The sequence below is a fragment of the Corythoichthys intestinalis genome, chromosome 11 (genome assembly GCF_030265065.1).
Source record: "Corythoichthys intestinalis isolate RoL2023-P3 chromosome 11, ASM3026506v1, whole genome shotgun sequence".
NCBI lineage: Eukaryota > Metazoa > Chordata > Actinopteri > Syngnathiformes > Syngnathidae > Corythoichthys > Corythoichthys intestinalis.
Window position 1 is genome coordinate 7,960,567 of NC_080405.1, and position 25,033 is coordinate 7,985,599.

Below are 25,033 nucleotides of genomic sequence, written 5' to 3' on the forward strand. Positions count from 1 at the left end.
GGCATTACTGAATGCTTATGACAGAATAGGTGTCATAATTATGTCCCTAACTCCGTTTGTCTAGCTCTGATCTTTTACATCCATTCAAAAGTGAGCTAATTTGTCATATAACATTAAATGACATCTGTTAGAAGCATTCATTAGTGCTCATGACAGTGTCATGTCATAATTTTGATTGTCTAAACAGTCTTATGGCGCCACTGTCAAATAAAGTGTAACCAAATGTCATAACTAGCAATTAGAGAAACAACTGGAACAGTAACTGAAGAAATAATTAGCACAGAACATGAATTTTGATTGTTATTTACATCTGTAGAACTGCAATGCATGCTAGGAGGCATTTTGGACAACAACAGAGGTTGCCTGTCTCCTCCAAAGGAGCAGTTATGGCCAAATGAAGCTTCTTGAAGCAATGAATGGTGGTTCATTTGGTCTTATGATAGTCGTATAATGCCAGTGTCAAACAAAGTGTTACCGGTTAATATCTTTTGGTGTAAATATCCCATAATACAGTGAGGACAGCTGCGACTTAATAGTCCGGTGCGTCTTATCTATGAACAAATGTCATTTTGTGTCAAATTTGGTGGGTTCGGCTTATAGTCACATAAATACCCTTATAGTGCGAAAATTGCAGTAGGTGTTTTTTGCTTCCATTTATTTACAAACTCTTGCAGTGCTTCATATTGAAGAACACGTGCAAAGGATGAGGTATTATGGACAAATATTTTTCGCGCATTGTGATGAATTTACTTTAAAATGAATGAATCCGATTGGCTGTAGAAGCTTTTTTTTATTAATACAAACACGCTGGTGTAGACGTAAGTATTTTTCCCGGACTTATTAGGGTACTATCCTCTGTGTTAAAAAACCCTGCGAGGTGTAGATATGGCGTTAATTGGCATGTTTTCCGGTTTCAATGCCTTTAAATATTTTTCTTCCCTCACTTTGGTTACTCATGGCATTCCCTTTAGCGCAGCTCTATCAAGTCTACCCATAATGCAACCCCAAACCATTACTACTACTACTACTGCGCCTTATAATGAGATGTGCCGAATATACTATATAAAAACAGTTTTAAAATAGGCCATTCGTTGAAGGTGCGTCTTATACTCTGATCCGCCTAATAGTGCAGAAAAAACGGTAACTACAGAATATTGCTGTCACTTCTTGTTCACTGATGAAACCATAATTGAATAAACAAAACAGCTTTTTCAGTCAGTCATTTATTTGTTCCGCCACGTCACTTCCTGTTTATGCACTAAACAAATAATTGAACGAACGAAGCTACTTTCAGTCAGCCAGTGATCCATTCTGCAAGACTTTTTCACATACCAATCACCCAATGAGAGCTTTTTCAGTCAGTCATTGAACCTAATTGTCCGCCGTGATTGATACACTTGTCTCATCCTACGGAGACTTTCAACAGCATCCATTTTTCTGTTCAAATAGCTAATATATGGAGGCAAACCACAAAAAAAAAAAAAGCACACGGAAAAAGATGTAAAATAAAGTTAAATTTAAAAAAAAATTCAAAAATGCATGTGTACATATATCATTGGAACAATTTGGTGAGTTGATCTTTTAAACAAATCTTACTTCTTATGAGTCAGTTCACTCAAACGGACTATTGACCAAGATGCGTAGTGTGCTGGCGTAAGTAGTCTTCATTTTTCTGAGAGGGCATTTTGTTCTCATTTGAACTTGACACTTTCAAAATGTTGGTGGGTGCGCAGCCGTTCAATTCAAAATGACTTTTTTCATTATTTATATTTACTTGTGCCATTGGTGCCCCTTTGAGAACTTTGGGATATACAGTGGTATAGAAAAAGTATCTCAACCTTCTGGAATTTCTCACATTTCTGCATAAAATCGCCATCAAATGTGATTTGGTCTTTGTCAAAATCACACAGATGAAAAAACAGTGCCCGCTTTAACTAAAACCTCCCAAACATGATAGGTTTTCATGTTTTAACCCTTAAAGACCTGCAACATGAAGCAATTATTGAAGAATCCCAAAATTTGAAAAATAAGGTCCTAATGTAACCTTTTTTCCCCAAATTGGTAATAAAAAAAAAAAAAGTTAAAATGAATGTGTAATAAGTCTCTAATATCTATAACCCTAGCTAAATCCTGTCCCCCCCATGCAACCTGCAGATGCATGCGTTGACTTGCATCCATTTTTTTTCCCAAAAAGAAATGTCAAAATTCTGAATCAAAATCATGAAATTTTAGGTGTAACAAATGTGATACATTTGGCAATAAAGGGTTAATGAGGATAGTATGCAAACTATGACAGAAAGGGGGAAAAATAAGGAGGTGAACCATCACATTTAATATAGTGTGGCCCCCCTTTGGCAGCAATAACTTCAATCAGAGACTTCCTGTCGCTGAAGATCAGTCTGGCACATCGATAAGGACTAATCTTGTACCATTCTTCTCTACAAAACTGCTGTAGTTCAGTCAGATTGCTGGGACGTCTGGCATGAATCGCTGTCTTTAGTTCATGCCACAGCATCTCAATGGGGTTCAAGTCTGGGCTTTGACTTGGCCAAACGTGAATTTTGTTCTTCTGAAACCATTCTGAAGTTGAACTATATCTGTGTTTTGGATCACTGTCTTGTTGCAGCATCCATCTTCTATTTAGCTTCAACAGTGTGAGCGACGGCCTCAGGTTTTCCTGCAAAACACCCTGATAAACTTTTGAATCAATTCTTCTATTAATGATTGCAAGCTGTCCAGGCCCTGAGGTAACAAAACAGCACCAAATCTTGACGCTCTCTCCACCATGCTTCACGGTAGGGATGAGGTGTTGATGTTGGTGGGCTGTTACATTTTTCCATATATGACGTTGTGTTTTACTCCCAAACAATTCAACTTTGGTTACATCAGTCCACAAAATATTTTTGCCAAAACTTCAGTGAAGTGTCCAAGGGCCTTTCTGCGAACATCAAACGAGCAACATTTTTTTTTTTTTTTTTTAGACAGGAGTGGCTTCCTTCACATCCTCCCATGAACACCATTCTTGGCCATAGTTTTACATATAGTTGATGCGTGCACAGAGATATTGGACTGCGCCAGTGATTTCGGCAAGTCTTTAGCAGACACTGTAGGTTTCTTTTTTACCTCTGTGTATTCTGCGCTGAACCCTTGGCATCTTTGGTGGACGGCCACTCCATGGGAGAGAAGCAACTGTGCCAACTCTCTCCATTTGTAGAAAACTTCTCTGACTGTCGATTAATGAACATCCAGACTTTTAGAGATGGTTTTGTAACCTTTCCCAGCTTTAGGCTAATGCTTGATCGCAGTTCTCCAGCTTTTTGACCGAGCCATGATGCACATCAGACAATGCTTCCCAGCAAGACAATTCTTACCAGGTGTGTGTTTTATAGTGGGCAGGGAAGCATGAAACCACTCATCAGTGATTAGGCACACACCTGACTTAAATGTTAAGTAAAAATGGGTTTCGATTGCTCTTTTAGTCTCCTTAGGCAGAGGGTTCACTTATTTTTTCCCCCTTCACTCATTGTTTGCATGCTATCCTCATTAAAATATGAAAACCTATATATGTTTGGGTGGTTTTAGTTAAACTGATTTTACATTGTGTGATTTTAATAATAATAAAGATTGTATTAATAATTTTGATTTTGACAAAGATCAGATCACATTTGATGGTGGTTTCATACAGAAATATGAGAAATTCCAAAAGGTTTAGATACTTTTTCATACCACTGTATATCAAAAACCTCTACTGCACAACCCACCAAGAACATAATCTCTTCTGACATTTTGCAGCGGTAATGACAAAGTGAAAGATGATTTTTTCCCCCCTCCTCATTATAGCACTTTTTTTTTGTAAAATTAAAGTACAACAAATAATAGATTATACTTTAAACCTGGAGCACAAATCCAACTTTTTTATTTGGATATAGACATCTTTTAACTCCCTTTTGAATTGCAGTTTAAAAAAAAAATGTTTTTAATAGTGCAGGGGAAAGGCAGAAGTCTTCAGACAAGAATAAACATGTGAAACAAAGATGACATCAACAGAACAAACTCAACCTAAAAGAAACATACCTGTGTATCAAAATGCTTTGTACATTTCCATTTACAGTCTTCGTTTATAGAATTTTGCAAACGCCACTTGATTCATTTGCAATCTAAGGCTGCCCATCCTCTGTGAGCATCGTCTATTCACATCATAATTTCATTCATTTTCTGTATGGTTGCAATTGTCCATGAGCAGCCCGTGCCTATGGGAAGGGATGTAAGTGCGCTCCTGCAGCGTTTACAGTCTGTCGCTCATTCTAGCTCAGGCTCGACTTCTCATGAAGCCGGGCTTTCGTCGGCCGCTACCGGTTGACTGGAGAGGGACGGCGCCTCCGATTGTGCTGCTTGCGGCTGACTGCCGGACGACTTCTTCAGCTGGGCGGGACTTTGGACATGTACAGAGACCTGCGGTTTGGCTAGGATGAGCTGTGGCACTGGTGTGCCAGTCGCTAGATGGACTGTAGAAGTTGTTGAGGGCTTTGTGACAGTCTGAGCTAATTGCGTTGCGACAGGTTTGGCCTGTACCAGCTGGGTCACCTGGCCCGACGGATTTGCCTGCATGAGCGTGGCGAGCTGGTTCGCCGGGATTGTGATGATTGTTATTTTCTCACCTGCTTTGGAACCAGACGGGAGCACGGTGGGCAGGGTCTGAATGACCAATTTCTGTGGCGCGCTAGCTACCGTAACTGGCGCTCCTGGGGTGGTGGTTAGGATGGGGGAAGAGTTTAATGTCACTTGACCAAGAGAGTTGGTCATGACCACAGGCATGGCACGAATGGGCCTGTTGGAGAAGGAAAGACAAGAATCACTGCCAACAGCTTGCAAACATACTAATGACTAAATAATTTGGTGTTTTTCAATAAGCACACAGCTTTTGAGCAGGACAGACCACTCCTTAATAGTATGGAATATTTGCTGCCATCACTCCCACTTCAAACGGATTTGAAGCAATGCTCCCTCTAGAGCTGTTTCGACTAGTCGACGCAATCGACATCATCTACAACCCCTAGAAAAAACTATGGACTCACCAGTCTCGGACGAGCACTCACTCAGACATTTTATCATGTAGAACAACCTCAGATAAAAAGCTTGGAAAAATAATGAATTAGTTCAAAAGTGCAACTCTAAAAAAGTATAGTTAGATTAGTAAAACAAAAAAAAACACACAAAAAAAGGAAAATTATTAAACTAATCGACTAATCGGTAAAAAAATAGTCGTTTGGAACAGTCCTAGTTCCCTTCTAAGCTGTGCGCGTGCAAAATTGCACACTGCTTGCACATACTTAGCGTACAAGAAAGAGAAACACTCCTATTGGTATACGGCAACGTGACACTCCCATTGGTGGGTTAGTAGTACGACACCACGACTGTATATAGTTGTGAGGTAGATGACCTTGCAGAGAAAATAAGCATGGTAATGAAGTATTGAAGCAACATTCCATTGCCAATTTCTGCGAGCGTAACAATATTAATTAATATCTAATATTTGAACTGATATAACCTAATTAATTGGACCAAAAAAATGGTTTTCTGTACCATTTTGCAACGTAGCTCAGGTGTCTAGCCAATAATACAATATAGTTCACTTGCGCTACACAGCCAATCATAGCAATGGCAGTGTTGGGCATATGTGCCCTGCCCAAACGCACCGTGCAGGTTAGCGAGCTAACAACAGTGCAACTAACCCCTTATCATGGCAAGAGGAACTGGTATTGATACTATATCCATTAAGCCAAAGTAAAAAAGAAAAGCGGTCCATTTAAGATGGAACAGCTGTCGGAGTAAGCGCAAATTGAAGAACAAGCAGTGAAACTGAGTGAGATTTTTCTTTCTTTTTTACCTGTTCTGTCCTGAATGTCCTTACTGTCTGAACAATTTTAATGTGGGACAGTTTGATATACTCCCACTGCGAATGTTCATTATGTTTTATTTATTAACTCACCCATGCCACAAGTGGACCTTACCCAGGGAAAGCAGGACTCTTCCAATGGTTAAAACAGGACTCTCACATATAACATAGTACACATTTAGTGAACAACGGGATTTTTGTGGGCCAAATCAATTATATTAACTAATGAAAATTCCTCCTTTAATTTCATTCTTTAAATAAACCATGGAACTTGCTATGATCCAAGGTTTTAAACAGGTGTGATACTGGTGTGTGTCCCCAGCGTATACATCTGATGTTGCTCACAGTGGTCCTCAGTAGGTTTGGGCATCGAACATTGAGCATTGATGGGACCCGGTTGTAACACTCCGGTTCTCCCGGAACCGTTCGAATTTTAAAATTTCGATTCCATGATTCGATGCCCAGACCGCCGAGCAGAAATGGTGGAAAGGGCAGCACGACCCCCTGGAGATTTTTTTTTTCCCCACGAAACGCAGTCTACTTAAACATGAACATGTGGATTAGTTGATCTTCCTCAAGAAAAAAGGAGATTTTTTTTTTTCCCCCCCACGAAACGCAGTCTACTTAAACATGAACATGTGGATTAGTTGATCTTCCTCAAGAAAAAATCTGCCCTTCAAAAAAGATATGGACAGTGATGAGGAATAAAAAATGTGGAAACACAGGCATAAGTGAAACACTTTGCTGTGTATAAGGTTAAAGTAATGATTTTGACCTGTCCGTCTAAAATGCCGTATTTTTATTCCCCCAATTATACCAGTGGTAAAGCATAATTTATTATTTATTTATAATAACATTGCAGGTTTAATTCTTTTTTTCTCGAGCTGCTGCATATAATTAATATTTTTTGTTTGTAAGATGTTTACGTTGAAAGTTTGCACTGAAATTACTTATCTCTTGTGTTCAAAACACCAGGAAATACAGTAATTGAATTACTGCACTTTAATGTTGTCTGTCACTGGAGTTTTATTATCAATCCCATCCAATAAAATGACGGTCATATAGTAAGCCTTAATTTTTTTTTTTTTTTCATAAAAAATAAAACATAACATTGGTATGAAATTTTGTTGTTTAATTTTGCAATTAGAAATGTGGTCTTATTTATATGTTTAAAATACTGTACAAAGACACACAACAAATGTTTACTATCGTATCGTATTTACTCTGTATCGAAACGTATCAAATCGTTCGGCCATAAAAATGTATCATTTTTTTAATCAAATCGTAACCTATGTATCTAGAAACATATCCAATCGGCTTCATGCCAGAGATTCCCAACCCTACTGTAAACGCAACAGAAACTGTTTTTACAAATAAGGAAACCTTATTATTTTGCCTCATCTACATCAAATTATAATCGATAGAATAATTTATACTAATTGTTTGTTGTGGCTCCCAGCTAATGGCAAAAGAATATAAGTAAATGTTTTCTCCGTGAGCTTTTAAAAAATAAACATATTTGAAAACATGCGCTCCTGTGGAAAGAAACTTCCTCGCATTCAAGTTCAAAGACTGATATTTATATACAAGTTAAAAATAACCCTTTGAGAAGTTCATATATTTCCTAAATTTCATATTAATTGTATTAAAAAAATTTGATTAAGACATTAATATACACTAATACATTTTTAAACTATAGATTTTTTTACCCTACCTCTTAAAAGAATCGAGAATCGTTCGGAAACGGAATCGAAACATGGAACCGGAATCGGTCATTTCAAACGATGCCCAACCCTAGTCCTCAGTGTGCTTAGGGAGCTTGTGTGTGTACTCAGACTAGGCCTGCAGCTATCGAAAATTTTAGTAGTCGATTAATTGATGAACTAGTGTGTCGAATTATCGAGTAATCGGATAAGTAACATGAAAAATTAAAATACCTGAGCTGAGCCTCAAACGGTATAAAAAAATTCAATAGGATCTATGTACACCAAAAGAACAATTGGCTAACTTAAATAGCAAAAGTCTGCTAGCTTAAATGCTATAAAAGGTTAAACTTTTTTTTTTTTTTTTTTTTTTTACAATGCTCTTAAATGGTTCACATATTCCAACGAAAAACGGCTAAATATACCCATAAACTAAATTGTGAAAACATAAAAAAAAAAAATAGCGCAAACAAAAACTTATCTTGTGTTAGTCTTAACATGGAGCAGCTGGATTCAGCCATGTGAAATGAGGCAGACTAGAAGGCAGTGTATCCACTCAAATCAATAAAACTGATTGAAAACACTTTCAAAATAAACCATGACAACGCCACGATAACTAAACAAATACTTGGAGCATCAAAATTTAATTCAAATCTTTTTTTTCCTAATCGAATACTCGAGTTAATTGATTAATCGTTGCAGCACTAACTCAGACACATGAAAAATTAGCGGGAACATTGACTGGATGTCTACATGATCGTCAATGAGTTAATTTTGGGGCATTTCAGGTTTTTTCTTGTTGCTTTTCAGTTACTTCCTGTTCATTTTGGAGCATTTACAGGTCACTTACAGTTACGGAAAGGACCTGGGAACAAATAGAACAAATGAATAGGAAGTGACTCAACATCAACAAGAAGTAACCTATAATGTCTACCTGTAAATGCCTGTAAATGAGTTGGATGTCTTGCGCTGTTAATTGCAGCCAGTGACCTTTTGGCATTAGAAATATGGCGATATATCAGCATTTCGATGTACTGTCACACTTCTAATCTTAACCAGGGGTGCCTATCACTATGAAGGGCGCTATTTTTGATTACTTCAAGACCAAAACAACCAGCCAGAAATAACCAACATTAAATGTTTAAGTGAAGGTCTTTGAAGCATTCCATACTCAATAAATGGACACATGTTTATTACACAAGTTGTCAGTGTGGCCGACCTGGCGGTGCTGCTGTTGGGGATGATTGTGACATAGGTCTGCTGAGGTTGGTAGGCAGCAGTCGGGTTGATGCCCAGGATTTCAGAACCATGCTGGCTGGACAACATATGCTCGCTGTCTTCACCTTCGTCATTATCCTCAATGACCCGAATATTCTTTGGCATATCTTTGAATTGGTAAGCCAACCTCTGACCCTCCACCTTTGCAAGGATGCCACGTTGGTAATAATATCTGCACGTGAAAACACAAATATTACTACAATGTATGCAACATGCTTGCGTCTAATGGAGGTGCTATTTTTAAACCGTTAATTAGAGTTTTAGACTAGTTTGTGTGAAATGGCTGACCTCAGGGCTCGCCCCATTGTTTCATAATTCATATCGGGCTTATTCTTGTGTTTTCCCCAAAGTTTGGAGACAGCCTTGGAGTCTACCAGTTTGAAGATGCCCTTTTCCCGCTGCATCCACTTAATGTACCGAGGACAAGTGTTCTTGTCCTGCAACAGCTCCAGCAAAAACTCCCACAGGTAGGTGGTGTTGCCTAGAAGAAAAACACAGTATATCACATTTATTTAACAACCAATAATGCTGCCAGACAGATCAGGTGCTCTTTTAAACCTCAGTGTTCAGAAAGGGCCATACAGGCCGACCATTTATGGTCATAACACTCAAACTGTTTCAAAAAAAAAAAAAAAAAAAAAAAAAAAAAAAAAAAACTAATGTTGCAACGATGCATTGATTGACTCGAGTAATTCAACTAGGAAAAAGATTTCAATCAAATTTTGCTGCTTCGAGGATTCGTTAAGAGTGGCGTTGTAATGGTTTGTTTTGAAAATCTCTGCATTTCGTTTTCTTGATTTGGGTGGATTCACTGCCCTCTAGTGGCAACAGTGAATATGACCTAATTCATATAACATTGCTGAATCTAACTGCTCGGTTAAGGTCAACATAACGGTTTTAAGTTTTTGTTTCAGCTAATACGCTAGCATTTTATAGCATTTAAGATTGCGGACTTTTGCTATGCAAGTTAGCCAATTGTGCTTTTGTTGTACTTACATCCTTTTTTTTTAATGCTGTTTGAGGCTAAGCAAATGAATTTTAGTTTATTTTTTAAATACATTTATTCCTTTTGTGAAATTTAAGTGCAACTCTGCATACTTTGAAGAAACACTCAGGTAGAGTATTTTTTGTATTTGCATTGAAATTGAAATTTTGACAAGCCAAAATAAAAAGCCATGTGCTTATGCTCTAATAATATGTTTTAAATCTCCTAAAATTTATTCTGCAACACATTAAATGTTTGTAATCCCATTACTCGATTATTCAACTAACTAAATGATAGATTACCGATTACCTAAATCACAGGTGTCAAACCGATTCCAGAAAGGACGAAGTGGGTGCTGGATTTTGTTCCAACCGATACAACGCAGAGAGTTTAACCAATGAACTTTCTGCTGAAACAAGCAGCACCTGACAAAGTTTAACTGATTACACATGTAAAAGATCTAATTGGTGAAAAAGTGTCATCTTCATTGGTTGGAAAGCAAACCTGCACCCACTTGGCCCTTTCAGGAATCGGTTTGACACCTGTGACCTAAATAATCCATAGCTGCAGCCCCTAATAAAAACAATGCAGTGATGTGGAAGTGCCGAGTTTCAAAACAGACCAGATGACAGATGGTTACTCCTAAAAATACTCCTTATACTCTTTGTACGCTGTAGTGGGGAATTTCCAGTAAATAAAACAGACAAGCAGGCATTCAACACAACACAACACAACACACAAACACGACCGTTTACCTTTTCCTTCCCTTTGTCTCTTCTTCATCCCCAGTTCAAAGGAACCATTGGATGTAGGTTGGTGTATCTTTGTCTTACGCCCGCCTCATATTGAAAAGAAAAAAATAATTAATCAATGTTCATTTATTTATTAATTAATAGGCTTGCTTAAAAATAAGCGTATAACGGGTATACCTAAGCAGTCTCTACGCCTCTAATCAAATTTTATAGGATCAAAATAGACGATTCCACGAGCAGGACAATCTTTGACACTGACCTCCTTTCTTCTTTTTAGAAACAGGTTCACAATCAGGCGGGATAGGGAAGGATTCCTCCTCCTCAATGGGTCCACACTCTGTAGAAACCTCCACTACAGTCTCCATCATCACGTCTTCCGCTGCACCCAAATAAATATTATTCATCGTCTCTTACCTCACAAAGGTTTTTCTAAGTAACATATTTAAAGAGTGGCTAACGGCAGCAGTTTCCATCTTTAAAATAAATAAAATATCCTCCAAACATCTGGTACTTTTAAATAACTACTTGTTCTTTCTAATAGGATTAGCAAGACCGCAGTCATGTGAAAAAAATAGGACACCCATTAAATATGCAGCTCTTAATTAAGAAATGTTCACATATCAATGTCTGATCTTGTTTTTCTTTATCTCTGGAAAAGAAAGTGATTTGATTGGAGGTGCACAACAAAACTCATAACTTACTCATTAAACCAAATATATCAGCAAAAATGCATAATGTAACTGAGGAAAAATTCAGGACACCCTACCACTTAATAGCTAGTGTTACCCCCTTTGGCTGAAATTCAGCGAGACACTTTTCGTAGCCATTTACGGTCTTTGACATTGGTCTGAAGACAACACAGAAGTTTCAACATTTAGATGTTTAAGGGGTTTTTCTTGCATGTACAGCCCATTTCAAGCATCTCAATGGGATTAAGATCTGGGCTTTGACTCGGCCATTCCCGGACTCTCCATTTCTTTTCAGCCAGTCCTTGGTGGATTTGCGGGTATGTTTTGGGTCATTGTCATGTTGCAGGGTCCAATTTCGCTTCAGCTTTAATTTTTCACAGATGATCTCACATGTTCCTCAAACACCTTCTGATACACGATAGAATTCATGTTGGATTCTATGATGGTGAACTGGCCAGGTCCTGCTGAAGCAAAGCATCCCCAAACCATGACACTTCCACTTCCATGGTCCATAGTTGGTATAAGGTTCTTTTCCTGGAATGCTATATTGAGTTTACGCCAAACACGTCCTCTGTTCTGGTGTCCAAATAATTCAATTTTAGATTCATCTGTCCAAAGAACATTATTCCAAAAATCCTGGTCTTGGTCTACATTTACTCTGGCAAACTTCAGTCTGGCCTTTATGTTTTTCTTGGAGAGCAAAAGTTTCCACCTTGCACACCTCCCATGATTGTTAAATTTGTGAAGTCTCTCTCTGATTGGAGAGGCATGCACTTTCACATCAACAGTAGCAAGAGCCTGCTGTAGGTCCCGTGAAGGCGTTTTAGGGTTTTTGGAGACTTCTTTCAGCATCTTGCGGTCTGCTCTCGGCGGGAACTTGCTTGGCCGGCCAGACCTGGACATGTTGGCAGTTGTTTTGAATGTCCTCCACTTGTAGACTATTTTCCAGACAGTGGAAGTGCTCATTTTATTTTATTTTGAGATCTTTTAGACCCCCTTACCAGACTTATAAGTGTCTACAATCTTCCTTCTGAAGGCCTCAGACAGCTCCTATGATCTAACCATGGTGTTTTCTCTCACTTCAACAGTCAGTCACTGTTGAAAGTATTCTGCGTTGAGGAGTGGGGCAAACTTTCTTCAGACTGATGTCAAAGACTGGTAGATGGCAACAAAAAGCATCTCACTGAAGTTATTTCAGCCAAAGGAGGTACCACTAGCTATTAGGTAGTAGGGTGTCCTAGCTTTTTCCTCGTTAGAATATGCATTTTTTAAAATATATTTCGTTTAATGAGTAAAACAGAATATGCATTTTTAAAAATATATTTCGTTTAATGAGTAAAACAATGTTAATTTTTGTTGTTTACCTGTAATTAAATAACTCCAGAGATAAATAAAAACTAGATCCGACATTGATATGTGAAAAACTGTATCCTTAAAGCATTTTTTAAAAAATACATTTTTATTGTACATTTTCCCCCTAACCCAAGGAAAATAAAAGTTTAGTTTGACTATCAAATTTTCTCTTTTGAGGTCTATTATAATTAACATTCATACTTCCGAGAAAATAAGCGGAATTTACTTGCACGTAGCAATACAGCCTCTACATTTGCAAAGAACCAAAATGCACGAGATACATTCCAGTAAGTCCTTGAATGAAACCTCTATTGGAAATATTTTTTCCAGAACTTTGACGTGGCATTTTGTTTTTTGGACTTTTCATGCCACTTAGTTGGTTAATAACTAAATATCACATACAGCGGTACTTCGACATACGATATGTTCGACATACGATCCTTTCGACATCCGACGTAAAATTTGACTCGTCATTTGTCTCGACGTAAGACATGCTCGAAATACGACGATTTATGACAGTGTCGCAATTAAACCCCCCCCCCCCCCCCCAAAGATGGACGAACAGCAGATTTTCTTGTGAGAGAAAGCAACATGGGTCCCAAGAAGGTGATTTTGGAGGAACTAGCCACACTGACAGCTAATGTAATTGTATTTGCATTGTAGTTACCCGTGTTGCGGTCTTGCAACCCTCCAGGGGACTCCATATGGAGAAGAGCTTCAGCTGCTTCAAATGTTTTATCAAAACACACCATGTCCTGGCCTGAGATCTCGACTAAAAAGACAAAGACAAAAGGATGTGGTGTTTGAGGGACCTTAAACTTGATGAGAAGCAAGATAATAAATGGCCTCAATCATAGCCTTGCTAATTCAATTGAGGTTTAAAGTTTACCATAATGGGTGAAAAAGCTTGTAAATTATTCATCTGGCTTTATTTTTCCTATCGCCAACCTCACATTTGAACATGTGTGTCGACTTTTCATGGCCACTGCATGTCATCGAAATTCGGCAGATGGTGACATCTTCAAGGGAACCCCAAGTAAAATGAAAAGTTGGTTCTACATGCTTTATTTTCCTGTATGTAACTCATCTCTAGTATACAACATTTGAAAATAATTTGCCGTATATAACGGTCCGGTTATCTGTAGCAATGAGCTCAACCGTTCAGCCTTTCCTGTTCGAGCCGATTTGAAATGAAAAACAAAGTGAAAACCGGACTGAAAATGTAGACAACATGCGGAAGGAATCTTAAGTTGCTGACATTCGATGATGTGTCGATGATGCCAACACAGATTAAAATGTCGCAAAGGTATCTTATTTACATAAAAAAATGGTGTGTTCAATGGATTTAATCAGATTTTGCATTTTAAAGAGATACATATAAGACATGTACCTCCCCAAAGTATAACTCCTTATTAAATGCTTCATTGAGTGAGTCCCTTAAAATCACCTCATGCTGCTTTGAACAGCACACAACACAACAAGTTGACATAGCACTAGGCATGTGCCGGTATGAGATTCTGACGGTATGATAACCTTAAGCCAAAATATCACGGTTTCACAGTATCACGGTATTACAATTACGGCTCTAAAATGTGTTACTTTGAGATATCTGGGTTTTTAAAAAATCCATTGAACATATATATATATATTTTAAAACATATTAGCAAGTTGGAACATAAGTATAATGTTTTGTTAAATTTAAAAAAATAACAAAAATATTCAAAATAAATGCAGTCCTTTAGTTCATCTTAAATCCACAGCCACAGCTCAACATTATTACCATCAGAACAAAAATAATTGAATTATAAAAAGCACGTGTGTATGACTCGTGTCATGTTTACATTAAACATACTCTCTTTCTCTACACAGACAGTTGCCAGAGAGAAAAAAAAACACGTTTTACTGCCACTAAACATTAAACACACCGGAGTTAACTCTTGTAGCTGGTGGGAAACGTTCATGACAGTGTTTACTAACTTTTAATTTGGGATAACTGTAAAACGTTGAACGTATTGCCTCCTCAGCAGCCACCTTCCGCAAACATGTTTTACATGTCAGTTGGCACTCCTCCTTTTAAGCCGCGGCCGTCTGTAACTTTTCTGGAGCAAAAGTATTCCCATACCAGCGATTTCGTTTTCTTTGATGGGGGGGAAAAGTTCAGGAGTTTCACCTCCTCCAGCCATCGTGTAGCACAGCTGACTCGCTGACACTGACACTGAGCAACAACCAGTGGGGTAGGGTTGAGCCTTGCAGCTGCAAGCGAGGGATTGCTCCCTGTATTTTTGAGACATAAAAAAATAGCTAATACCGTAGTGACGATATGACGGAAAATGCTTGCGGTTTTTCATACGACGGTATACCTTGAAACCGGTAATGGCAACATGTCTACTTAGCACACTACAGCCAATGTTTAACAAGTTAAACGGGTCGGCGCCTTTGAAAGGTAGCACTCTCAAGCTTCTCTGGCAAGTTCAAAGCAGCTCTCTTGTCACTCATTGTTAAGTTTAACAAGCTGCAGCTGCCTGGTAGGAAATTAAAGCTTCAGGAGGGAGCGTTAGAGGCTGTACGTGATCGAATGGGAAATTTCTATAAAATCCTGCATTTTTTTTATTCTTTTGATTGAAAAAAAATCCGCATGGACTGAAGGCACGATGTTTGAAGTGTGAAGTAGCGAGGGATCACTGTACTTACTATCAATTCATGAGCACATACAATTTACTATATGACTAATAAAGATAACACAAGCATGTAACAGGGCTGGCACAATACAAACATTAATTTTCAGAAGTATATATGCGGCACAATGATCAGAATAAAGAAGCGTAAATGTCTCAGAAAAGTAACATTCACACCCGCTCCTGCTAGTAGTTTATTAATGGGTGGACACTATCCCTTGGTGACCGGGATGGAATACCCTAAAGTGTGATGAAATGAAAAATACCAATGAATAATTCTGTCCTTGCAGCCTGAAAGGAATATCATCTCTTTTTATTGCGTGACACGATTACCGCGGCACCGTTTATGTCACCACATTGTGACGTAAGCAACAATAAAATGTTTTAATATTATTTCAAACTCTGAATGATTTTCAAAGGTTGCATTTTACAAATGAGCTACTAACATTAAATATACAGAACAATATAATATTCCTTTACAAAAAATAAACCATTAAAAAACATCAAAATATACCGTAATTTCCCAAATATAAGGCGCACCCGTGTATAATTCGCACCCCAAATTTACTTGTAAAATCTAGGGAAAATTATTGTCCCCGTTTATAACGCGCACCCTAATTTTAGCACCAATAAATAGAAGAATACAAGAAAACAGAGCTCGTGTACAGATACAGAAATGTCATTTTACTGACTGGTGAAACACAGCACAAGCATAGCATATTGGTAGTTCAAAACATTACCATAAACTGACAATATTTACGGTAATAATATGATTTGACAACTTCTCCAACTTACCAGAATCTAGGAGAAAACAAAACAGATGTGACTTTTCTTTTAAAGGCTGCTGTATAACTTGCTCGTTTCATCATGATGAATAAATGTTTCTTCCATGGATTGATATGGTAAAATGAAAGTGAGAACGTAAGTCGGAAATCCGAGAGCGCTCATCGCTGTCGACACGACAGTAACAATAGGAACTATTGTTATTTGGGTTTGAGTTTCCCGAGGGACAGATATAGTTGACGGACACACACAGGAAGTCTGTGTTGTTACGTTTGTTAGGGTCCGAGTTGCGGGGCTGCAATAAACGTTGACTCAAATTGATTTGATTGATTGATTAATTTATTTCGAGCAGTAATAACAAAAACAGCAAGAATAGGGAAAAACAAATAACAACAGTTCCAGTAATGTTGATTTTAACAAAAATTAATAACAAATACATACATACGTAGCTCGAAAAGGAGTGGGAAGAAGCCGAGCTGTTTTTTGGGTCCCACCCCCAATTTACTCCACAAAAATTCAATGTAAATACAGTAATTTCCCAACATCGTCATCATCATTGCACTATCACCACCACCATCACTACCACCGCCATCATCGTCGTCATCACCGCCGTCCCCATATATTGATTGTACATTCAAAATCAAAATTTATGTAATAACAGCTTTACTGGTGCCAGTGGTGATAATTACTGAAATGTGTATTATTCATCATCCAATGTTATTTGTGGACCTGCTGCCATAGGGAAACAACCCCCAGGCAACAGGACCACTCATTGCCACGTGTCCTATGAGTCCAAATGAGTTCGAGAAACTAAATTCGGTGCTTTATGAAGAGTGAAAAAAGCAGAATTTAACACAGACGAAATCATTCGGCCGATCAGAGTGAAGTATTACCGAAACAAAATGGTGACGTCACGTACCGTAATGGTCGGCAACGGACCGCCATATACGTTTCTTCAACACAATGTGGCCGTGTCAATAAAAAATTTTTTAAAAAATCGGTTCATATATATATATATATATATTTTTTTTTTTTTTTTTTCTGTCTCCATCCATGTAACCGTTTATAATGCGCACCATGATTTTGGGGAAAAAAAGTGTGCGTTATACTTGGGAAATTACGGTAGTTTATGGGTGTAATATTCAGAACATAAATTTAGTCGATGAGTAGGAAATAAAGGAATAGATTTGTAATAATATTGTCTTACCAGTCTCTGTGACAACCTCCTGCTCTTCAGCCACATCCTGCATCAGGTAAGTCTCGTTGTCATAGACTAGAACCTGTGCAGAGTAACACTCCTCCACTTGGGCAGTGGCCACCTCTTCCACAATCACCGCAGGACAGCCTCCCTCCTGGACTATTACAGGTCCCGTCTCTTCCACCTCATGACCACCATCCACAATCACCGCCTCTACCTCCTGCTGAAGGACTTCCTCCTCACCTTCTCCCACAATCACTGTCTCTACCTCCTGCTGAATGACTTCGTCATCTTCCTCCTCCTCTTCTGTAGGCTGCTGCTCACACTGCAGTTTGGAGGGATGCAAAAACGCAGTTAGTTGGCTGCTGGTTGGTACCTTGCCTCATAAAGACTGGGTCTTTTTTTTTATTTAAATACATGAAGTCACTATTTGAAATCTGTTCAAATAAAATTAAGGGGTAATCACATCTTTTGAGATTGAATGCTGTTCATGGGGTTTCTACATGACACCATATCCTGTATTTTGAGTCATGTTGTAAAACCTAGCACAAACTTACTGTAAGTAAGTACTGTAAATGGTCATATACGCACTATTACTACTACATCAAAGAGGTGTGCCAATACATTATTAGATTAATCGAGAATCGACACATGACGATTCAATTACGATTCATAAATGTTCAAAAACGATGATATTCCCTAATAATTTAATGAAAGCCACTGCTAGCGGAACAAAATTCAAAAGACACCTCTGCTGCTTGGACACCTTAGCTTGCCTCACAGTTGTCCAGCAGTAGGTTCAAGTCGTGTTAATTGGAAAATGTCCCGAGTGTGTTGCTAGGTCCCCTATGAGTCTATAAGAGATGAGTATACGAATCCTCTTGTACTGTTTAGCCTTTATTGTTATTGTTTTTGAGATGTTGACAGTTAGCGCCAAGCGCTAAGCTAATTAGCGAATTCGCTAACGTGTATTTCAATGTCCATTTGTGCGTTGTTTAGTGGTGTACAAAAGTTACTCCAGATTAGGGCTGCTGCTATCGATTATTTCAGCAGTCGATTAATCGATGAACTAGTTAGTTCAAATAATCACGTAATCGGATAAGGAACATGAAAAATTAAAATACCTGAGCTGAGCCTCAAACGGTATTTAAAAAAAAAAAAGGGGGGGGGGGATCTATGTACAACAAAAGAACAAATGGCTAACTTATATAGCGATATAATGCTATAATATGCTAATGTTTTTTCTTTTTTTACAATGCACTTAACAAATGGTTCAGACACATATTCCCACAAAAATAGGTTAAATACCTATAAACAAGGGTGCACATAATTTTTTTGCCCAGGTTCTCAGAGGAGGACCTGGAGATGCGACTTGGTCCTCATTGAGCTTGAGAGCCGACCCGCCTGATGCGATAAAATTATGACAAGCTTTACTTGGAGCCAATTACCTTAAATTAATTTTATTAACAATTAACACTTGATTAACATCAACTGGCGCAACAAAATTGCCATTACTTTGAAGTGAAATGTAAAGACATATACAGGGGTACGCATATTTTTTTTGCCTCCCACATTAACTCCAAGCCTTTGTAAAAGTGGGATGTCCACCTCTTAAGAGCTCATTGAACGTGCATGTTTAGCTTTGTGAAATGCGAGCAAAAACATGTTTGTCAGTGCATGGCGCTGTTCTTCAATAACTTTTTTCCGCCACTTGTCCATAGGGCGAGTGGGGTCCTGTGTGACATCGATAGTTTGCTTAATTGCCATCATGCTCTCTGTTTTTTTCGTGATTTTCAAAGTTTGGATGGCTGAAATTCTTTGACCCTACATAAAATGCGTTGCTCTTATCAGCGACATTGAGATTCTCACGGCAAGTTTAGCACCACATTTCCATGAGAGCATCATTTGCTTCTAGCCATGGTACCTCCTGCAGCCACTTTTCAGCAAAAGTCCTTTTTTTCGGTAGCTCCTGGTGACGTCTCTGTCGTCTGCAGTGTTGTTAATTTTACTTTAAAAAAGTAATTAATTACAGTTACAAAGTAGTTCTCCCAAAAAGTAATTGCGTTAGTAACTCAGTTACCTGAATGTAAGAGCAGTTAGTTACTTGGAAAAGTAACTAGTGGTAATTTCCTTTTTTTTTTCTCAAAAAAAAAAAAAAAACAGGTCACGCAATGTGAAGTTTAAAGGGTTTGGGGGACAATTGGCCCTAGCCCAATTCTTTACCCTCCACTTAACTCGACACAAGGGTATTGCGATAACTAGATAGTAACCTTTGCTATGTGTGGAAGCCATTTAAAGTTGTGAATCAACCGTTAAAGTTGTTAAAATTGCTCCCGTTATTTCATTAGTTCCCTTCTGTCTACTTTAAACATGTGTAAGTTTTAAAACTGTTTCATCATTTAAAGATAGATTTAAGTTAAGATTTTGCCGATTTAGGAGCATTTTAGATTTAAAAAAAAAAAAAAAAGTTACTGAGGTTCGCTATGAAGGATCTCTACATCAGAGCCTTCCTGAGAGGTCTAATGCTTTAAGATGGCGGCTGTTTACTACTGCATGTAGTCATTAAAACATGTTGCCAATGCAGCTGTGTCTGTCAATTGCATCTAGTTATATAATATGATATCTACCGTGTCATGTGGGCGCGTTAGTGACGGGATCTGTCGTTCACTTGAGTAAACGAATCCATTCCGGTTCGTTCAGTAAAGATTCGTACAAACAAATCGTTCAACGAATCGTTCGCCCCCCTCATCTCCCTCCCCGCCCAAACGAATCGTTCGGTTACTGAACGGGAAGTGACGTTGCCGAACGAATCACCAAAGACCGCTTCGCAGTATAACTGAACGGGAAGTGACATTGCTTGGTCCCTCCCTCTCTTGCACACAGGCACCGCTCGTCGTAGTTTCAGAAATGAGTGACAGGCGGTATTATTCAGCTTTCACAGACAGCCTCGTCTCCCTCCCGCTGCTGCAAAAGCGAGGGTGAACTTCCGCGTCGTCTGTCCTAGTTCATGGCTCGTGCTTGCATTTCGATTTAGGACACGGTTAAACATTTTCCTTTTGTGGGGGGAGTGGGGGTTTGGGGTCGGGGGCACACGGACTTTCTTTAGCATGTTCTTGATCACATATACAATGCTGCCGCTACCAGCCAACGCAGCATGCTTGCTGTCACCAAAATAAAAATAAATCGAAAGTTTAATTTCTAAATATGGAACGACCAACACATCATATTTACCTCTCGCTCTGTTGTATATTTGTTTTTATGCTCATCACTATTATTTTAGGTCACTATTGTTAAAACTGAAGTGTAAATAGCTAGTTGTCAAATGTGCTGCTCTGAAATAAAAACAATACTACATTTTGATATTCGACAGTTTAATTGCAAATCATTATTAAGATCATCGTATTGAATTTTTGCACTGGTACTATGAAATAAAATAATCCGGTCAGCTCCCCTGTCACCCCCTCATCTCAGATCGTCAAATGCTGACGAGAAATAATTGTTTGCTCTTTACGATGTTGCCTTTCTACTCTCATTAGTCTGTTAAGAAAAATGTAGACATATTGCGACATCTCCCGTGTCCGCGTGCGCTGTTTTTGAGTAGCACATGATGGACGGATGGACATAATTTGACAAATCAACCAACACCCGACACGAAAAAATAAATAAATAAAACAGTCGGAAAAAATTGACATGTATATACAGTTTCATTGCAAATCAGTATTATGGTGATACTACTAAATATTTTTTCTGTGCGCATGAGGTAAATATCGCTGCCATGAAGCCTCCATATAGTGACAGTTCTCTGCCCCCTTCACTGCCGTGAGTGCCGTCACGCGACCGCAGCTCACTTTTGCTTGCCTCGTAGCTACCCGTGTTTTTAATTTTTTTTTATTTTTAGCTACCCGTGTTTTAACTACTGTAAATTTGCTCGCTGGATTTGTGTGGTGTTTTGTCTGTTTGAGCAGCATTTGATAGGCTCCACATTAACAAATATGTGACAAAGTCATTTCCTTCCATTTTTTGACTCGTTCACCGCATTACTGGAAAGTCAAGTTAGCAGCAAGCTAGGTCAGGAACCGGAGGACCGAGTCACTGAACGGGAAGTGACATAACTCAGTCTTGCCCCCTTGCGTGCACGCTGGCTGCTTATTGGCTACACGTGGAAGTGAGTGACAGACGCCCTGATTCTGTTTCCGCTCCCTCCCCTGCCCGCGATGAGGCTGGCGTCTGATTGGTCGTGTGTGATGTCAGAAGACGCTGCCGCTTGCTCAACGCCCTCCCACGCAGCGAACAAGCCCTAACTTCATAGAATGAATCAGTGCAGATGGTGATTAGTTCGGTCTCGTTCACCCAAACAATTCGTTCAAAAAGACCGACTCGTTCGCGACCGATACAACACTAGTGGGCGTAGTTTGTCGGCTATGGCTACAGTCAGGTATTATTGGAGCCACCTAGCATCGCGGTTGCAACGGCGTCTTCCCCACTCCTGCTCTGCTCTCTCGTCTCCGTGAGTCCGTTTCTCTCAGACTTTTTTTATTCAACCAACTTAGTAACGCACGCCTTTCCCGCCTCAGTAACGGTAACGGCGTTGCCATGATCAGAAAAGTAATTAATTAGATTACTCATTACTGAAAAAAAATAACACCGTTAGTAACGCCGTTATATTCTAACGCCGTTATTAACAACACTGGTCGTCTGTCTGTCTTTTGACGGGTGTGGGGGAACACGGAAATAATTATTCAGTGGGACCTGCCTCTTTGACATTTTGAGAATAGATTTTCTCGTGTCCGCCGCAAATACAGTGGTCAGCCATCGGTACGCAAAAGCGTATTGAAGCCGTTGAGGGCCAGCGCATTTGTCTACGTCCAGTCCGCATGCGCGCATGCGGACCACTTATGTGCACCCCTGCCTATAAACTAAATTACAAATGTATTAAAAAAAAAACATTAGCTCAAACAATAGCTTACGTTGGTCTTAACAGGGAGCAGTTGGATTCAACCATGTAAAATGAGGCAGACCAGAGGGCAGTGTATCCACCCTAATCAATAAAACTAAATGCAAACACTTTCAAAACAAACCATTCCAACGCCACTTAAGTTAAACGAATACTCGAAGCAATACAATTTCATTCGAATATTTTATTCTTATCGAATACTCGAGGTAATCGATTAATCGTTGCAGCACTACTCCAGATGCAGAACGTGTAAAACCAGGATTAGCGGTGACAGTACAAACTCGCAAAATAGTACAAAAATCTTTGAAAACAATGTATATTGGTTAAAAGAAGTCTTATTTATAAAGGCACTTTGTTTCCAGAAAATCTGGAATTCATTCCACGAGTGTAAATTTTATTGTATTGTTGAGAGAAATAAGTACTGCCTTTTAAATGGTTAATGTTGTTGCACTTTCTTGTCAAAAAGAGCAGCTTAAGGTCAGCTTTGTGTTTTATAGGCATGTTGAGAAATAAGAGCTGCCTTTGAAATGGTTAATGTTTTTGCACTTTCTTGTTAAAAAAAAAAAAAAAAAGCAGCTTTAAGGGCAGCTTTTTGTTGTATGGGCACGTTTCCATCGTTCCTGTTGAATCATTAGGCTATTTTAAATAAATAATGGACTTGAATATATTTGGCTACTTTATTAATTAATAACGTATGATACATTCATAATCGTGATCATCGTCAATTCCGTGATCATCGTTTGATGATCGAATCGTAGCACCCTGAATCGTATTTGAATCGTGGGGTGCCTTAGATGGCACACTCCAACTATATCACCACTTGCTGCAAGTCACTTAATCACTTTATTCCCAATCAGTGTACACTGTAACCTGTGTTTTTATATTAGCCTTTTGAACTTTTGCTTTCGTTTTCTGTGGAACACTCTATGGTGAAGCTTTAACTCTCGTTATTCTATTCTATTGTGCTGTGTTTTTGATGTATTCACTACTGAATATACGGAGCACTGAAGTGTAGCACCGCATAAAATTTCAATTCATATAAAATGATAATGGGGAAAAAGGAGATCAAACTGCCATCAAGTACAACCTTAAAATCAACAAACCTCGAGATTTCAGCTCACTCAAGCTGCCACAATCAGCTCATATGTAAATCACCGTTGTATAATTATAGGTTTAACATTTTAATTGTGAATGTGCATTGGGACCTAAAACTATGGGTTTAGACGAGTTAGACTATACAGTAGTATTAAAAAGTATCTGAACCTTTTGGAACTCACATTTCTGCATAAAATCACCATCAAATGTGATCTGATCTTTGTCAAAATCACACAGATGTAAAAACAGTATCTGCTTTAACTAAAACCAACCAAACATTTTTCCAAGTTTTCATATTTTAACGAGGATAGCATGCAAACAATAAGTAAGTGAACCCTCTGCCTAAGGAGACTTGAAGAGCAATTGAAACCAAACAATTTAAGTCAGGTGTGTGCCCAATCACTGTTGATTGGTTTAAAGCTGCCCGTCCCACCATAAAACATACACCTGGTAAGAATTGTCTTGATGAAAAGCATTGTCTGATGTGCATCATGGCTCAGTCAAAAGAGCTGTCTGAAGACCTGCGGTCAAGGATTGTTGTTTTGTATAAAGCTGGAAAAGGATAAAAACCATCCCTAAAAGTTTGGATGTTCATCAATCGACAGTCAGAAAAGTTGTTTACAAATGAAAGAGTTTGGCACTGTTTCTTATCTCCCAAGGAGTGGCAGTCCGCCAAAGATGAGCCCAAGAGTTCAACGCAGAATACTCAGAGGTTAAAAAAAGGACCCTAGAGTGTCTGCCAAAGATTTACAGAAATCACTGGCACAGTCCAATATCTCTGTGCACACATCAACTATATGTAAACCTATGGCAAAGACTGGTGTTCATGGAACGACTCCACTGAGGAAGCCACTCCTGTCTAAAAAAAATAAAATAAAATAAAAACATTGTTGCTCGTTTAATGTTCGCAAAAAGGCACTTGGACACTCCACAGACGTTTTGGCAAAATATTTTGTGGACAGATGAAATCAAAGTTGAATTGTTTGGGAGTAACACACAACGTCATGTGTGGAGGAAAAATGGAACAGCTTACTAACATCAACACCTCATCCCCTCCATGAAGGTGGAGGGAGCATCATGATTTGGGGCTGTTTGCTGCCTCTGAGTCTGGACAACTTGCAATCATTAAAGAAAGAATGAATTCAAAAGTTTATCAGGATGTTTCGCAGGAAAACCTGAGGCTCTCTGTCAGACAGTTGAAGCTAAAATGAGGATGGATGCTGCAACAAGACAATGATCCAAAACATAGAAGCAAATCAACTTCAGAATGGTTTCAGAAGAACAAAATACATGTTTTGGAGTGGCCAACTCAAAGTCCAGACTTCAACCCCACTGAGATGCTACGGCAAGACCTAAAGACGGCGATTCATGCCAGACATCCCAGGAATCTGACTGAACTAGAGCAGTTTTGTAGAGAAGAATGGGCCAAGATTAGTCCTGATTGATGTGCCAGACTGATCTGCAGCCACAGGAAGCGTCTGGTTGAAGTTATTGCTGCCAAACGAGGGGCCACTAAATATCGATTGTGATGGTTCACCTACTTATTTTTCCCCCTTCTGTCATACTATCCTCATTAAAATAGACAGAGCAGCTTTAAACCACTCCTCAGTGATTGGGCACACACCTGACTTAAATTGTTTGGTAAAAATTGGTTTCAATTGCTCTTTAAGTC

The 25,033-nt window shown here is 38.8% G+C and overlaps 1 protein-coding gene across 5 annotated transcripts in view; it reads right to left on the reverse strand.

Moving 5' to 3' along the window:
* Positions 1-529: 529 nt before the first annotated feature.
* Positions 530-25,033, reverse strand: part of LOC130924269 (ETS-related transcription factor Elf-2-like) — a 33,119-nt gene continuing 8,615 nt past the window's right edge. For 3 of the 5 annotated variants that reach the window (XM_057850711.1, XM_057850710.1, XM_057850713.1), the window contains 7 exons: positions 17,322-17,637; positions 13,324-13,428; positions 10,874-10,993; positions 10,618-10,701; positions 9,166-9,358; positions 8,819-9,049; positions 530-4,828 (listed from right to left, as the gene is read on the reverse strand). In XM_057850711.1, the coding sequence (XP_057706694.1) occupies positions 4,324-4,828; positions 8,819-9,049; positions 9,166-9,358; positions 10,618-10,701; positions 10,874-10,993; positions 13,324-13,428; positions 17,322-17,637 (1,554 nt within the window). In that variant the 3' untranslated portion in view covers positions 530-4,323. The remainder of the gene's footprint in view (positions 4,829-8,818; positions 9,050-9,165; positions 9,359-10,617; positions 10,702-10,873; positions 10,994-13,323; positions 13,429-17,321; positions 17,638-25,033) is intronic. The other 2 variants (XM_057850714.1, XM_057850709.1) reach the window with 2 other exon arrangements.